Here is an 18,309-nt window from a genome sequence, read left to right as displayed (position 1 = left end):
CCTATTTAGTTACTTATTTAGTTTAAACCATACTAACGATGAATCTGCACTCCCGCAAACACGGAAACGGGAATGTTCTTTATAAACTGCCTGGGTTTGGTTGCAAGAATACTCCCCAGTGTAGTTCCATGTCTCGCATGACTTTGTTTGACTTCCAGAGTTAGATCCACTTCTGGAAATCTTCGCTTTTACTTTCTTCGCAGATTTTTCAAGGCAACTGGGATAGTAACACTGTTGTTTACAATGCAATTACTCCGCCTATCAAGGCGCGCTACATTCGGATACTACCAAGATCTTGGGAAGGTTACGTGTCTATGAGAGCGGAGTTTTACACCTGTGAATACGGTAATATAAAATACGATATTATTACCAATTCATAGCATACGTTTGGCCAATTATGTAATCTGATGGCAATTCAAATGGCGAAAGATATTCGGAAAGGATCCTAGAAAAGCATTGTCCTGGCTTCTAATGGAGACGAGCCTTGTTTGAAGACCAAGAGTAACCGCTTTGCATAGAATGGCTAAAAAGTCTAAAAAGAAAAGGAATAAGGAGCTAGAATGGAAGTGTTTCGAGGCCCGCCAGTGGCAAGTGGCATTGAATGGGTGATGCCCTTTATGCATACCACCTGGGCACTGATATAAAGTGACTTTGGTTTGGAATAAGGATAAGTGCCCTGCACTTCTAGCTGAGTGGTCAGGGTTCGAGCCCTAGCCGGGTCGTTGTGATGAGATCTCGAACAAGACGCCTCGCTCTCACAATGCCTCTCCGCGCAAGAAAATAAATGGTTTTAGCCATTTTAATGTTAGCTGGGTCGCGGGAGAGGGGAGAGTGGCGAGTCAAGGCCCCCAAGAAACTGACATCTCATCGAAAGAGAGTAGAAATTTTCACAAAACTTAGAGTTTTTGCATTTTTTCGCTAAACGTAGAAAATCGGTAGAGAAAGCGATCCATCAAAAGAAAATTTCGGAGTCACCGAACGTCCAAGGTCGTTAAATCCAGGAAAAGCTATAGCAATGGCCATCTGCCCTTTCATGTTCATTTTATGACTTAGCGCGCTCGATGCATGACGTGGCGAGTGAATTTGCGTGCACAGTCAAGATGCGCAGAAACAATTAGCACGAACGTCCTTAATAAAGTTCTTATCTTACCTTATGCTTTCAAAAATAAAGCTTTTGTCTCGGTGACAATGTAAGACACGAAAAAATAATGGGTGTTTTAACATTTTCTTAAAAGAAAATGCCGACTAGTACTACGTTTGAGTGTCGAGTCTCACCTTATTGTATACTGATTACATTGTAATTTCTCCAAACAAATTGAAGCGTTTTAAAAACTATTTGCCCAAAATTTGTCTTGTTGCCCCAAAAACTGACTTGCCCAAATTTTGAGGGTGCTGCAGCATCCCCCCCCCCCTAGTCCCCCGGCCCGTACTCGTATGGTTCCCTAGGGCTTTACGCCGACGACTTGGTACAACCACGTGGGTGCCCGCCAAGGAATACTTCTGAGATCATCTTCCCAGTTTGCATGTTTTGCATCTTTAGACTAATGCAGTTATATTTTTTTTCTAGATTTCAAGCTTGAACCAGTTAATATCACGTCCTCTGAACCAAGCTCCACTGGAGTCGGTCTCCAATGGAAACCACTGGACCCCTTTAAATTAGGCGAGCCCGTCTTAGAATACAGAGTAGAAATCTTTGATTTGTTGAGAGGAGAAAGTTTTAATTATACGGTTAATTCATCAATGACAGATGTAAACCTGAACATTTTGAAACCGTTTACGCCTTATAAAATCAAAGTGTTTGGAATTACGAGCTCATGGGAGGGAAATATCACCGACACAATAGGACTACAAACACAAGAAGACGGTAGGTTGAGTTAAAGCTAAAACTAACTCTGACATATCGCCTTAACTGACAGCTGAAGTAATGTATTTCGATGCATATATTAAAAAGTACACTGTTATGAGTATGGCTTCTTCACATCAATGCAAAATAAAAACTAAAGTGGTCCAGTTCTGTCGAAAATTATTGTACCAGTACACGTAAGCTGTTAACTATCGAGATGTCATCATGAGTGACGTATCAATGGAAGTTTTGATTTCAAATTGAAAAATAGTCGAACAGGGCTGTTTAGACCATTTCCTTACGTCTTTGAAAAACAACTAGAATTTCTCCTACCTATAACAATAGGCCAATTCCGAGTTACCTTTTGCCTCTGTGTCAAAACGAGTCTTCGCGCGAAACCATTCATACGAAAATGTGTTCACACTACAGATTCACGCAAGCTTTTTTTCATATGAAAGGTTTTGCACGGGGACTCGTTTTGAAATGGCCTACAGTGAAACCCCTCTCCACGCTTATAACGGACAGTTTTCTTTGTCCCGACGACTAAAAAGCTCATGTATATTCGCTTAAATTAACCCGCTTAATACGGACACCCCGGCCAGATAATGCGGACACTTTATCATGTCCCTTTGGTGTCCATATCAACGGGGTTCCATTGTAGTTATTTAGTGTTTTCACCTTGCTGGTCTGGGGGAAAGGGTATATTATGTCCGAATAGAGGTACTTAGTCACAATTTTGCGCCATTTGACTCCAAAATGGAGGAAATCCCATGATAGTCCTCCTTTTGACGGCAACTGGACAAAACGACTGTAACAATAATTTTAATTTTTTTTTGTCCCCAATTAGTTGTGAAAACTAAATACATTGACACATTAATAAAGCTTTTTACTTTTCCTTTTTTTTTAAACAATTTTCGAGGATCTGAGTTGATTCGTGTTCCCAGCTTTTCTTATTTTCATTAACTTCCAAAATGGGCTGGGCGAAAATGTAATCCTTTTAGACGTTCATCTATTTCACGTAAATACAAAAATAATAATGATATTTATACATTTCACCTAAATAGTCTAGTATTTAGATAATACGTTGGTGTGCTGTGATAAAACTTTTACAGTTTAATTTGTTGATATCTTTTACAATATTTTAGACAGTTTTGGTCTGTATTTTGCCAACAAAGTAATATCCTTTTGGGAAGAATTTACGGCTGTTTTCCTTAGGTAAACATGCTGGGCTTCACCACTCGTGTTGCCTACAGGTACGTCGAGGAACGATAATTATATAGAGAGAAAAATAGATATACAAAAAAAAAATTACTGAAATCACTTTGAAACGGCCTCAAAACGTCACGAAAACACCGGAAGCACACAAAAGTGTCGACGTAAATAGTTCTAATTGAATGTCTTCACCATATTCTGAATAAGCGATCGTTACAGTCCTATACAAACTCTTCTATTTACGCTGCGTTGCGCAACTGAGTCCAATACATTAAAATGTTCACGGCTCCCAAGGAGCTTGTCCCATTTAGTGAAAGACCGGAATCACTTTCATTTTGCTTTCTGTTAATGTAGTTTATTATTTTTGTTTAATACCACAGCTCCCAGCGAGTCTCCTAAAAACCTCAGTGTCCAACACACCGGCAGCTCAGAATTAACATTCCGACTGGAGCCAGTAGATAAATATCATATCAACGGGCGACTCCGAGGGTATAAAGGAAATTATCGAGAAAGCCTATCTCCAAATGAGCCTTGGAAGACCTTCGTTATCAATGTAACTCAAACCAAGCGCAGGAAAAGAAGCATTGAGGACGAACAAGTTACCTTTAACCTGGAGGGTTTAAAGGCGTACACCTCGTATACAGTCACTGTGTTGGCATTTACTGTGAAAGATGGCGTTCCCACATTGGCGGCAAACTTCACCACCGCAGCGGACGGTATGGCACACCATTTCATAGACTAGCAGATATACATGCAACTTAGAATGAAACTATGTTCACTGTACTAAAGAAATCTTTAGTGTTTTGTAGATTACTTCTCAAACTCGTTAATAACTCATCAAGTTAAAAACAAGAAATCATGACCATGACGGGTTTGGATATCTGATCTTAACTAACTTAGATTTTGATGATTTTGATTCTCCATTTTCTCCTTAATTTAAGTTTCGATTGAGAAGATACATTAAATACTCAAGACAATGTTTGACCACATTTCCAAACACCTCGGTGTACCTCAAAAATACTCCGCTACGCGTCTCATTTTGAACTCTCTTCTCGGTGTTTGAAAATGTGTTCAACTACGGTCTTTCGTGTTTGATATATTACTTCAATTCATACATGATTTGCATATTCGTCTCTCTCTTATCTACGGCCATTATTTTTTTCCCTCGGCATCTTCAGTACCAGATCATCCTCCGTCAAACGTAACCGCGTGCAACACTAGCTCCACAAGTGTTAATGTCACGTGGCAGCCTATCTCTTTAGACCACAGGAATGGAATTCTCCTAGGATATCACGTAAGATATTGGAGACACGATAAAGCAAACGATACTATCTCCGTGGTAACGGTAAACAGCACCAGCCTCCATGCAGAAGTGGAGGGATTAGGGAAGTATAAGGAATACATCATCCAAGTAGCCGGATCGACAGTAGCTGGTTTGGGGAATTTTTCTGAACCTGTGTTTGTTCGTACTGAGCAAGATGGTGAGTAATTATAATGTGTATTATATTGTAGTCTCACCTGTGGTTGAATGAAAAGTCGTCGATGTACTTAGCTACAACTAGCTAGTTCTCAGGCATGCTAACTAAACTGAAAGAAAGAAACATTTCAAATTAACATAATAGGCTTAAACATGCTAACTGGCGTGAGGCAGACTAGTTCGCTATTTGTTAGCATGACCGAGGAGTTGAACTAGGGTCTACCGAGAGACCACTCAACTTAGTGGTCAGAGCGGGACCTGAACTCGTGGCCTCTGCATTTCAAGTCCGGTGCCTTTGCAACTCGGCCACGCTGCATCCTATCGTAGCCTTTTGGAAACAAGGAGAGTAGAGCAAGTGTTTTCGTGGCAAATTCTCGACACGTTTAAAGCGTATATAACAGGTATGTTTTCATTTGCTTGATAGAATCTACGCGAGATCATGATTTGGAAGCCGAAATAAAAATTGCATATCGTTTTTTTTTTCTTCGCCGCGTTTTAGCCATCTGAAGACGTGAAATTTCTCTTCCGGCTGGGTCTGAAACAGGGGGGGGGGGGGGGGGGGTCAGGAAGTAAATTTTGGCGTTTTCGAATGGCTAAATCGCGGTGAAAAAAACAACGAAATCCATTTTTTTTTCTATTTCCATATCAAGAGCTCGTGTGAATTCCATAAGGAGAACTAAAAAATATATATCTGTCATACGCACTTAAATTTACAAAGTAAGTTGTTCGAGCGCTAGTGAACAGTATTAATTGTTTCCTTAGATATAGTGTCGTGATGTAGTATTGTAATGCATCTCCTTTAAAATAGAGATTTGAAAAGGGGGTTTCGTTTTCGAAATAATTTTGTTCTTTCCTCGACCTTAGTACCCGATGAACCACCAGGTAACATCAGAGTTCACGGAATTGAACCCACAGTTTTAAAAGTTGACTGGCTTCCAGTGCCTTACGAAACTATAAACGGCATTGGAATAGGCTACAAGCTCGCTCTATTCAATACCAGTGCGTATAACATTAGAAATTACACCTTGGAGGCTTCTGTTCTTTCACTGAAAATTACCGATTTGGATATCTGGACAAACTACAACATCAAGATGTCCGCTTTCACTGTTGTTGGAGACGGTCCATGGAGTGAGTCAGTACTTGAAGATACAGACGAAGAAGGTAAGCCACGGGCATCCCATCTTTAAAATTTGACTCTACAGCAAATGCCCATGAAATCTTGGATGTCACCTAAAATTATCAGATCATCCATGGCCAGAAGTCTTTATCCAAAACTACCTCGTTTTAAAAGAGAGGTACAAGGTAACTCGGAAATGGCCTATTGGTGTGCGGTGCGTTTCATTGATTCTGGTGTTTTATTCACAGCTCCTTATGAAAGTCCAGCAAATCTGACCGGACAAAGCACAAACTCGACCTCAATCTTCGTTCAGTGGAATGCAGTTATTTTACCCAATATTCGCGGGATTCTTCGAGGTTACAGGGTTTACTATGAAGAGGCTCCGGGCTCCGTCCATGCAAGCGTGTTAAGAAACGTGTCTGTCGATATATCTGTGACTGAAGCTGAGCTCATCAACTTGCGCAAATTTACCGAGTACCATATTTGGGTAACAACGTTCACTACCAGAGAGGGAGAGTTGAGCAATTCCATATTCGTGCGGACACGAGAGGACAGTAAGTGCGGTCTTTCCGGCTTCTTTGTCGCCCTTTTTACAAATAAAATATAACAGAGAATTGTTACTATCTACCTTTTCTATAAATGTACTCGACTCCTAGTAACTCAAACCCTTGCTAACTCGAACTCTTGCTAACTCAAACCAAATCAATATTTCACCTGGATTTCCATCATACATGTACTGTAATTTTACCCTCGGTAACTCGAACCCTCAATAACTCGAACCTCTCGATAACTCGACGCAATTTTCGTTTCCCTTCAGATTACATTCCATATAATTTTACCCTCGATAACTCCACTGTGTTTGTCAATACGTGACAACACAAAACAAAACAACACATTGAAAGTATTTCTCAAAAAAGTAAATCGCATGAACTCTGAAGCAGTAGCCCTATCGTTTTTCTCCTTGAATTCTGCAAAAACCTGCTTTGCCTTGCTTCCTTTTGTTTCCCATACCGTTTATACGTTCTGATATATACAGTAAACACCATTTATTTTCCTTATTCCCGTCATTTGCTCTCAACTCCCGATAACTCGGAGTTGACTGTACCAATGCTGAAATTCCTTGTGAATGTAGGTAATTAACTTGATCGTATTTATAATAGCTCCAGGACGCCCACCATTGTACATCACATACTCTTCGCCAAGTTCCACTAGTCTTTTAGTTGAATGGGGTGCAATCCCTCCGCAGTTCAAAAATGGAATCATAAGAGGATTTCAAGTTCACTTCCAACACAATGGCACGAAGGAAGTTAGAGTGCGAGGACCACTCCTCTACTGGGTCATTCTTGATGGTTTAAAGAAGTTTACAGTCTATCATATTCGAGTTTTTGCCTTCACAAATGAGGGATATGGACCAGAAAACAACATAACGGCGGTCACGGCCCAAGATGGTATGGAACTTACCTACAATATTTGTTTTCTAGAGAAAACAAAATTCCTGATGGCGGCAAAAGAGTAGGAACAATAATTATTTAAATCCTTGATAATATAAGTCCTTGAAGAAGTCTCGATTGCATTCCGATATAATGAAAGATGATTTAGTTGAACTTCTCTAAGTTTAAGCCGAGTTTCAGCCCCTTTTAACCCCATTTCGAACGGCATCCCATGAACACGTTCACACCAAACTAACCTACGTCATTCTCGAAACAGGACAAGTTTCAAAAATTTGCTCCTTCGTGATCGAATATAAAGGAAAGGTTTACCAATGCCTCACTGATGAAATGGCTAGTTCTGCAAGTTTTTTTCGCGTACTTCAAAAGAACTAATATTCTTTTCGTTATCGAGAAATGGATATTTTTGAAGAAAGTTTGACCTTTATTGTATTGCTAGAACAAGACAAAACTGTTTTCTTTTCTCAAGTTCCCAGCAGGCCACCAGAGAGCATCATCGCTGAAAGCCACGTAACCCTGACAACCATTCCTGTTACGTGGCAACCAATCGATTCCAGCTATATCCATGGCATTTTACTTGGCTACAAGATCAGGTACCAGGCCGTTGCGATTGGAGAGGAGCCAGTTGAAGATCAGCCAATCAGAGAGGAGATAGTCAGCCCCTCGACCTTCTTTCTTGTGTTGAAAAATCTCGAAATATTTACTTTGTATCGCATTGATGTGATGGGATATACGATCATGGGCAATGGTCCACCGGCTACGGATTATGCAGGTTTGTCTAATTTTCAAGCCAATCATACAATGTCTCGGCGCATAGAATATATGTTTTTAGTATAAATCTACTAGTGTTCTATCTCTGATTGGCTACGCTACTCACTATCTATTCTGTGATAGATAGTGAGTAACGTGACAGTGTGCCTTTGCTAACAAAATGACGACCGCTTCTTGCCGTTTTCGAAGTGTCTGTGAAGAGGATTTAGATAAAGTTTTGAGCGACTAGTGGATTTATACTGAAACAATTAGATTGTTCGCTCTCGATTCCTATGCGTGATAGCTGACTCGGGCTCCGCCCTCGTCAGCTATCACGCGTTAGAAATCGAGAGCTCATAATCTAATTGTTTAATAGACGGATTGGGCAAACGTGTTTACATCATTTTCCCTCCCAATTCAGCTCATGACATGACTCACTTGGGAGGTTACAATTGTTCTGTTTGTATATACTCCCATACAATCAGTTTCGTTTGGCAAATGTCACAACTGTAACCTCCCAAATGAATCATCACATGGTCTGAACTGGATGGCAACAAGGATGTAAACACGTAGCCGAATCCGTCTATTCTTTATCTTACTCCGTCCCTCTATTTTGCCGCTGATTCAAGGCGTATGTAATAAGGAGAGACGTAGAAATTAACTTCAGATGAAGGAAAGTTTAAAACCATAGTTACTCAGGGAGTACAACTATCACAGCTGTTTAGTATAGTAAAAAGGGTAGCTTAAGATTGGGGAAGATTAAAATGGATTGCGCACATCGAAATGATTTGTTTTTTAAGATGCGCCATTCGCAACGTGGCTCTTTTCAAGGAGAAAAGAGCCATCCGCAAACAGTTGCTGCTATTAATTGACTTTAATGTACTACAATCTTACTTTCAAAAATTAAACAAAGGATTAAAACTGTGCCAATTGTTGTTGCTGTTGTTTTTTTTAAGTCAACTTCATTTCAAAACTTCAGCTGTTTATGATACTTCTCTCTACCTGCCAAAAAACCCCTATTCTGTTATTTACAGAGACCTGTCGCTGCTACGAACGTCTAACAACGAGTTGGTATGAGTTTCGACCATACGTCCGATTGTCTGAAAATGGCTTCCCTGACGGGCTTATTCCACCAATCCTCAAGAAGCTAACCTTCAGGTGTTGTGAAACCTGCCAGTCGCATGGTACTTCTTATGTGGACTTGAATTCAAATGGCTTCAATCAGTCGGCAAAGCTTTCCAATCTGCGTTCACTGCAGAAGAGTATCGTTAATCCAACAGACTTCTTCTTCCCCGTCTATGGCTTTAAGGAGCAAACTCATTTTGCTAAGCAGTTTGGCTACCAAGGAATAGTGGAATCACCTGGTATGGCGTACATTATCAATACAAACTCCCATGATGACATGCCCAACGCTATCTTGACGAATATTGCTGCCTGTTGGCCAGCGATCGCCCTCGCTTTGGTCATCACGTATCTAGCTGGACTTGTGGTATGGTTAGTGGTAAGTTAGGCAGAATGTAATCAATAAATAAGGAACACAGACTTCACATGCTAGGCGTGTGAGTTAGGATGTTCAATTCGAACCCGAACATTGTACTTGGGTTGGGTACTTTAGATTAGGAATTATCCTCACATTATCCCAGCGGACTTTTTGTTACATACAGAAGATTAATCTTTCCATGTCCAAAAGAGAAATTCCACATCGAAAGATCGCTGGACGGCTGCGGTGCAGGCGACCAAAAGCTTCCTCCAGCTGCTTTGAACTCGGGTAAGCACAGCAATTTAGATTGGAAGCAGAATCTTTTTTATATCTCCATGGAATGTTAGAAAAGACTGAGAATCCGGTTTGTACTGTCGTCCTAGTTTTTCTTACCTTGAGGTGAAACCTTAATGGAGCATATTCCTTAACCGGTACATGACCAAAAACTTGAACTCTGGCAATTGGGAAATTGATATCGGATTGTGGATGGTTTCACTCGAAATTCGATTCACACGCTTGATGCTTCACAAGATCCTTTAGCAAGATCTTGCCAGGGAATTGATCAATTGCCCATGTTTATCGTGATTATCTATTATTCACACTCACATGGAAGCACAGTCGCAGTCTAAAAAACAAGGAAATATTTACTCCTGTGACGATACGTAAAAAGTACAATTTTACACTCGATTTTCTCATTTTTATCCATACAGGAGTCGGATTGCAACCCACAAGACTTTCCTCCATCTTTCATCGAGGGAGCATACGAGGCTTTTTATTGGTCCTTTGTTTCCATGACAACAGTCGGGTAAGTGCAAACCAATCATTGGTATAAGTTTTAGGTTATATTTTAACCAATGTTCTGAAAATAAAGGAAGGAAGGAGGTGCTACAAAAAGGAAGTGCTAAACCTTTGAATACAGAAAGAACCAAAGGGATGAAAACTTCATTCGTGGAAATATACTTTAGTTTAAAGTTCAGCTAATGCCCTGATAAAAAAACAAAACAAAACAAAACAAAACAAAACAAAAAGAAACAAACAAATAAACACAAATATAAACCTTCCCATTTTATTGGTGATGAAAATGTATATAAAATACAAGCTGGGGACTGATCACTTTTGGAAATTAAACATATAAAACCTCTTGTATTATCTCCTAATCACATAAGTCGATAGACGTCCGAAACAGTTTTCAAGTTATCTTCTCATTAGATACGGCGATCGTGCACCGATAACCATATTAGGAAGATTTCTCGCTATTGCCGTGATTTTGTCTGGGCTGGTGATCTTTGGAATTGTCAACGGTTACATGGCCACATCCATTACTAGCGTCTCCCTGGAAACAGACTACAAAATCTATGGAGCCAAGGTAGGTCAATACAGTAACGGGAGGGGTCCGAATTCTGTTTAGAAGAATTGACTGTGTCCGCTATTTGATCAGAACTATTGCTAAGAAGCATGAATTGTGGTATTAACTCCAGGTTCGGAGCACTCTCTGTGCTTATACTTTATTTGATTAAAAAACTAACCGTGTTCCTCAACAAAGATTTGTCCTAAGCGAAATTGGGTAAACTACAGAACGTTTTTGCCTCATATAGCTTCATATCACAAAAGGCGCATACGAGAGTCATTTGAATAGAATACTACTACGACATTCTGTACTCATCACCTGATTTTGTTAATGTGTACAATCACGTAGGGGCCAAACCACCCCCCTAATGTTTCATGAAGGCTATATTTGCTTGGTTTATGTATTTCTGAACCAAGTTTGGCAGATGAGCTTTCTTTGTTCTCCAGTTTATTTTGATTTAGAAGTTGTGACAAAATGTCAGATTATGACGTCATAATTGATGACGTCACCAAAACGTGCTATAATTTTTTGTAAAATCTGATTTAAAGATTATGTCATTGGAAAGGCCTTGACTTGAGGAGTAAAATGCCGGAAACCGTTTTTTGCTATGATGATTATTTTTTGAGATATGGTAAATTAAATATTTTTTTGTTGTCCCCCCCGGAATTTGCTTAACCATACTGTCCTTCTTAAGTCAGTCTCTCTGGTTTATTTTTTTCAGTTTTTTTCTAGGAAGGCTAATAATCTAGAAAAATAAAAAGCTTGATGTTGTCAAAAATCGTATGGTTTTAGAAATTTGATTTTCGGCTTTGTTAGGATGGTATTAACAGTGAAAAAACGGGTGACGTCACAGGTTATGGCGTAACAAAACTAATTTTAACGCAATAACACTAGAGGGATAATTTTTTATTCCGATTTTCTTCTTTATTTTTGCTTTAGTCATCTGGCACATCACATATGCAACATAGCTGCATTTGCTGGAACAAAATTACGGCTCCAATTTGGGGATTTTTCTCAAAGGGGGACCCCATATTTTGCAGAGTTATTTTTCATATTTAAAAATGCCATATTTCATTTAATTTTTGTGATATGGACAAAATTTTTTCAGGTTTCAACTCCCCTTGATGTGCTCTTTCGAACACATTGTAAAAAATATGCATATTAAAAACTTCAAAAGTGGCAAGAAACATGATGTCATCACTGTGACGTCACAACTTTGACATTTACTGACATTTCTCACGTAAATATAATTGGCAGTAGGTCTCCTGCTCATCTGCCAAGTTTGGTGTAGAAAGAGTCAATACTTTTTAAGTAATGCGAAATAATGTGAAATATCCAAGAACTGACGAAACATTTGGGGGGTGGTTTGGCCCCTACGTGATAGATATTCTCTGCCTGTTGAATCAAAGAATTCGCTAGTCAATGGCTGAGAAATGTATTATCTACAGTAATATGAGCTCAATTTTGTCAAGATTGAATATCGTAATTCAGCATTCGATTCTTTGGGTTGGGCGCAGCCTTTTGATTCATAATTTTTTTTTCAATGAAATTTTTGCATAACACGGAATGCATGACAGCCTCACCTATGTTACAGTATAAGCAGAAAAACGTGAAAGGAAACAACTCTTGATCAGTTGCTTTATTCAACCTAATTGGGAATGCGGTGGAAATTTTGATTTTTATAACTGGTAAAAAGCTGGACACGTTTTATCATTCTGTTTTCTCTAACCTTTTTGTAGGTTGCGGCAATTGAGGGGACGCCTGAATATCGAATGGGATTGAGGAAAAATGCTCGAATGGACCAAGGTAGATCGCATATCGTGTTGCCTGGCTGTTGTTATTATCAATCCGAGTTCCTCGACTGTCAGGTTTTTTAACAAAACAACCTCAAGTTGCTAAATTCCAATTTATGTAAACTGCAAATTCAGAATTCAACTCTTTAATTCCCAAGACACACACCTTGAATGTCTTGAAGAACCGTCGGCCTCGAAAGAGGTAGCCCTAGCAAATCTTCATTTTGTTATTAACGTAGTCAGCAAACTATGCAGTACTGCAGCAATGGTATATACTCAGTAAATATATATACTTCGATTGAGACACCCAGAAGCAACATTTTACAGCCTGAAAACAACCAATGAAAGGACGCTGTATGGATCTTTCTTTCTTTTTCTCGCCTAAGATCTCAGATGTTACATATCGCTCGCAGGAAACTGACGTTCGCGGGCGACTCATGTTTAAGTGCAAGATGGGTAAATTAATAACTTGAATGTAATTGTCGTAATTCTTCGATCGTTTACTTTCTAAGGTCGCGAGTATCACACGTTCCACGATATTTACACAGCTCTCAGCGAACGACACGTCATCGGGGCCTTGATAGATACATACAGTGCTGGGAGCAGCAAAGAAGAGTTTGAAAACGAGAATCTGCGAGTGAATAAAATCCTCGATTTCTCTTCTACTTATGGAGTAGTCATGGGCAAAGAGGCCAGAAAACTCCGGCAGTGCTTCAAAGAATATACTGAAAAAGGCTTCGCTATTGAGATTGCGCATCACATTCAGCGCAAGACGAAACAGCTAAAGGTAAAAACAGTTCAATCATGTGGTTTCTTAAAGTCACATAGGTCGGATTTTTTTAACTGACTGACTGACTGACTGACTGACTGATTATTCATTGACTGATTAATTAATTCAGTGATTCAATGATTCAATGATTCATTGGCTCATTAGCCCATTGCCTGATTTGCTCATTGACCCATTGGCTTTGTCCCCACCATTGCTTTTTCATTTATCGCCCACAATGATAAGTTTGAAGACTGGTACAATTAAAAAGCTGTCTATAATGGAAAAATTTGATAAAAGAGCCGTATCGTATCCACGAGGACAGCACATCACCGACAACGTGTTGATGAAAAAGACAGGTCCAAATATTGGTTCGTCGGTCGGTCGGCTGACCATTTGCCTAATCAAACAACAGAAAAATAATCACTTACTTTGATATTCCATTGCAGGAGCCCCCTGAACCACTGCCAGTAGAAAGGTCAACGGGATTCTTTGACAGTCACAGTACTGCATTTCAGAACACCTTGCTGATCAGCGGGGCGCTGTTAATATCCTGCATACTGTGTGGCATTATCTGGGATATGATAAGACACATACGAGAAAGGACCAAGATTAAACCACACGGTAGGTTTCGTTTTATCATCTCGGTTAACTATAATATGTTGCGTTGATACAAAGGCACTAGTCCAAACATACGCCTTTAACATACCTACAATGCTGGTCAAAACATCATGGGACAGTTATGACAATCAAGAGACAAAATACACTTCGTTAAATAAACTCTGAATGCACCTCTTATAAAAAGGTTGGCAATGTTGTTTTATTAAACCGTTTCTTTTGTCCCCCCTCCCCCAAACAAAGTTGAGTCTGACGAAAATCACTTAAATGTCTGACATCAACATTGCATCACGGGGGAGGGAGAGGGGAAAAATGCGTCATTGTTACGGGTTATTGCCTTTATGTCCCAAGAGTTCTGGCCAGGGTTGTAGAGAAAAGTTTCAAAACGTGTCAGCTTGTATAATTCAATATTTGTCGATTCCATTCATGTCATTGATTATGGGCTTCGAATCAATCCAGCATTGATTAGTTCATAAGTTGTAAGAGGCCGGCACTAATTAATAACGTGCATTTGAAACCTTTTTAATAGAACTATTGACTCACGTTGTATGAGAGGTGAAAGTTAAACTGTTGCCTTTACATTTCAATATCACTATTGAAAGAAAAAATAGTTCTGAACATAGTGTCGAAACAGATTTATCTTTGAAGCGTTTAACCGAACTCTAACAGCAATAAAAGAAATCACGTCATAACCCGTTGTATTCTTAGATTCAAGACTGGAGCTCGTGGTCGAGTTGAAAGTGCTGGTCGACAATTTCAACGACAACATTCATACAGTTAAGAAGAACATGGCATCACGACATGAAAACGAAAGAAAGAAATTGCTGATGAACTACAAGCAGCTACACACGAAATATGATTCGTCAATGATACTAACACAGCAACTAGACAACCCTTATTTTGATCCACAACCTGATGAACTGAGCTCTGCTCGCGGTGAATCTGAGGCCAACTGTTGATGATAAATTTAACCCTTTAGACTGCTCAATTTTATAATTAGATTACGGCAGATTCTACCGGACTGGCGGTAAAAAAAGGGTTAAAGACAATTCTTCCAAGACAATCAATGAAAGATGTTTAAACAAAACAGCAAATAAAATCCTTTAAGAATCCCAGTGTAGTACCTCAAGTTAATAATAAAGCCCTAACTTAACACAACATATCGCGACTTTGTTGGGCGCAACACGTTGCGCGCGTTTGGCCACCCTGTTGCGAAGTGTTGCTACATGCTGTGTTGTTGGCTCAAGTTTGAAAATGGTCACATTCAAGCCAGTAACACCCCATTGTCACACCACGTCGCAACAGGGTGGCCAAACGCGCGCAACATGTAGTATGTTGCTCCCAACAATGTTGCGATATGTTGCGTTGAAATGTTGCGATCGTTTGGTCGGGGCTTTACACTACTGTCGATTCTAATGGCTCAAAGGAGCCAAGTCACGGTATTTTGAGTTATTTTGGCCACGTACAAAATTACCTTTAAATTGAAGGAAACCTGAAATAAAAGTTTAATTAGAAATAAATAGAAAAACACCAAAGAGATAATAATAAACCGTAAAGGAGCAAGGATGGTTAAGGATGGACAAGATTGACACGGATTACAAACAACGAACTTGAAAAATTTAGGCTAAACGTTTTAAGAAGTGCAAACCGTGACGTAGCTTCTTTAAGCGCCAGTGAAAACTCGCCTTAAAATATTTATTTTCTTCTGACGCGAAATGTAAGAGAAATAGTTGCAAATGAATATAATAACATCGACGCAAAATGTAATAAGTGTTCAACGCGAAATGTAATAACTTTTTAACACACATTTAAATGTAATAACTTTTCTAACGCATAATGATGTAATAAAGCAACATGTGAAAGCTCTCAAACGACATTATGTTTAGTGTTACTTCGAAATCAGTTTTATAATAACTCAGTCGCGTTTATCTAATTTCATGAATAATCCTATGCAGGTTAATTATAGAAATACATGGGAATTACATATACAACTCAACTTGATTGTTTGCCACATCAAAGGGGAGAGGAGCCGGGACAAAGCCTTTCGCCCCTCCCCAATCCTCTGATGCAGCCCGTAGGTGGAAAGGGATGGGTAAAAAGAGCGATTTCAATACAGGTGAGGGTGGATTAAAGAAATTAAAGAAACACATGGGAATAACATATACAACTCAACTTTATTGTTTGCCACATCAAAGGGGAGAGGAGCCGAGACAAAACCTTTCCCCCTTCCCAAACCTCTGATGCAGCCCGTGGGTGGGAAGGGGTGGGTAAAAAGAGCGACTTCAATACAGGCAAAGGGTGGACTGAAAACTGATATGGCGCATTAGTGTCTTAAGCACAGTTATTGATTGACCATTTGGAGCTCCGTATTATAATGCCATAGGATAGAATCCAATACCTTACATAATCCTACATAATTAAAGAAACGCATAGGAATAACATGTACAACTCAACGATGATATCCTCGCGGGACAACGTTATTGAATGGTCGAAATCTTTGACAGATTTACGACAAGGAGTGAGACCCAATTAGCGGCCCAGAATTCCGAGTCCTCATCAGTCATGGGCTCAGAACGAATGCACGAAAGGACCTCCAGAGTAATGGGTAAGAGAACGATTGGCTTAACTGCAAAATCGTCCTGAAAGGTGCCATTGTGGTTGACGTGTCGATGAAGTACATTAATGGCTGGCAGATAATTGATTATTGTGTAGTATTTACAGAGGGTGGACAAATGGATGAGGAGTTAAATGACAGTTTTGTCTGAAGCTGCGATGGGAACCAAACCAAACTCTGAACAGGAGTGTACATAAATTCTTTGTAAATGTGGTAAAGAACTGCACGTGTTCTGTGTCTCGGATATTTTTATAATTGTATCTAAACCTGAGGATGAAAAAGAAGAAATATACTCATATATATCTATGTTAAATTAAGAACAAAATTATCTCTAAACAACATCACACTGGTTATGCTTTTGCCTTAATATGGCGAATAATTGGTTGGAGAAGAACAAGTCAAAACTGATAAAAATCCAGTGATCAACGAATCAAAACTAAGAATATCCAATGGTAAACTAATCAAAACGGATATAATACAATGACAATCAACCAAGTTTAATTAGAAATAAATAGAAAAACACCAAAGAGATAATAATAAACCGTAAAGGAGCAAGGATGGAATATCCAATGGTAAACTAATCAAAACGGATATAATACAATGACAATCAACCAAGTTTAATTAGAAATCAACCAAAACAGAGAAAATCGATCCGTTACCTATCAAAAGCAACAAAATCCAGGACGTAGAGCACTACCAAACAAATAAAAACTGATAAAATCTAATGACCAACGTATAAAAACTGGAAAGGTGCAAGAATCAAACAGAGAATATCCAACGAATCTGAAAAGAAAACAAAAAACATCCTACGACCAAAAAGAACATCAGATGACAAACAACTGAAACACAAAGAATTCAATGACGAACAAATCCAAACAGGGAACGTCCAGTGACGACCAATCAAGACAACAAGAATATCCAATGACGAATTAATCAAAACAACAAACATCCGTAAACAGGAAACACCTTATGACGAACGAAACAAAACACGGGACACACCCAGTCACGAGCGAAATAATCCAAAAATATCCAATGTTAGTATATTCTCAGCTCCGACTATTGCATTTCTAGCTCTCTGATTGGCTCAAAAACTCCGACTATGAGCCATTAGTCGGAGTTTTACCTTATATGGAAAACAGTGCGCCAAGTTTAAAAATTTTCCGCTCTGTAAAATTGTTGAAATAAAAATCGGCGGCAAAAACCCGATTAAGAATATACTAAAACAATTATTCCATTCGACCTTGTTGGATATGAAGTGATCATAACCAACTCGCGCTACGCGCTCGTTGGTTATTTATCACTTCATATCCAACGCGGTTTCATGGAATAATTGTTAATTAAACGAATAGCCCTTTCACGGTTATCCAACATAGAAGCGAGGAAATTTCGAGTAAAATTATGCAAAATTGCCCAACATTCATGTTTGATCATATTGTGATGTTACCGGCGAAAAAGGGTTATTAACACAGAAAATTCATACTGACCGAATGAAAATAGACAATTGAGCGAAACATGCATGCATTGACGAAAATAGATGAAAACCAAGCTCGCGGCATCTTCGAAAGGAAAGACGGTTTGATGTCAATGAAATAGAGAGAGATGAAAATAGCGACTCTCTGTATAAACAAATTATATACCATGTTGGGTTAAGGAAGAGAGAGCTCAAAAGAAATGACATAGTTGGGAAACTCTTGATTGCAATTTTCAATTGGCAATTGAAAGAGTGTAAATGAGAGTTGTTAAAAGGCGCAGGTTAAATGATAGCGACAAAGCGGCTTTAAAATAAAAATGTGGACATAGCTAGCTAATTAAAAGGCACTCCTCGTCTTTATAAATGACGTAA

At 39.1% G+C, this 18,309-nt stretch overlaps 1 protein-coding gene across 1 annotated transcript in view; it reads left to right on the top strand.

Moving 5' to 3' along the window:
• The window catches only part of LOC110055206 (uncharacterized), a 66,017-nt gene extending 50,289 nt beyond the window's left edge, over nt 1-15,728 (top strand). The window contains exons 38-52 of the mRNA XM_089288511.1: nt 204-345; nt 1,568-1,864; nt 3,436-3,771; nt 4,234-4,536; nt 5,397-5,693; nt 5,898-6,203; nt 6,810-7,097; nt 7,567-7,869; nt 8,882-9,348; nt 10,038-10,132; nt 10,537-10,693; nt 12,415-12,481; nt 12,981-13,255; nt 13,684-13,858; nt 14,561-15,728. Of these exons, the coding sequence (XP_089144637.1) occupies nt 204-345; nt 1,568-1,864; nt 3,436-3,771; nt 4,234-4,536; nt 5,397-5,693; nt 5,898-6,203; nt 6,810-7,097; nt 7,567-7,869; nt 8,882-9,348; nt 10,038-10,132; nt 10,537-10,693; nt 12,415-12,481; nt 12,981-13,255; nt 13,684-13,858; nt 14,561-14,811 (3,759 nt within the window). The 3' untranslated portion in view covers nt 14,812-15,728. The remainder of the gene's footprint in view (nt 1-203; nt 346-1,567; nt 1,865-3,435; nt 3,772-4,233; nt 4,537-5,396; nt 5,694-5,897; nt 6,204-6,809; nt 7,098-7,566; nt 7,870-8,881; nt 9,349-10,037; nt 10,133-10,536; nt 10,694-12,414; nt 12,482-12,980; nt 13,256-13,683; nt 13,859-14,560) is intronic.
• Nucleotides 15,729-18,309: the final 2,581 nt, after the last annotated feature.

This window comes from Orbicella faveolata, unplaced genomic scaffold (assembly GCF_042242905.1).
Source record: "Orbicella faveolata isolate gen_17 unplaced genomic scaffold, um_ofav_v1 contig_15, whole genome shotgun sequence".
Taxonomy (NCBI): Eukaryota; Metazoa; Cnidaria; class Anthozoa; order Scleractinia; family Merulinidae; genus Orbicella; species Orbicella faveolata.
Note: the sequence above shows the minus strand (reverse complement) of the source record. Positions and strands in the feature narration are given on the sequence as shown.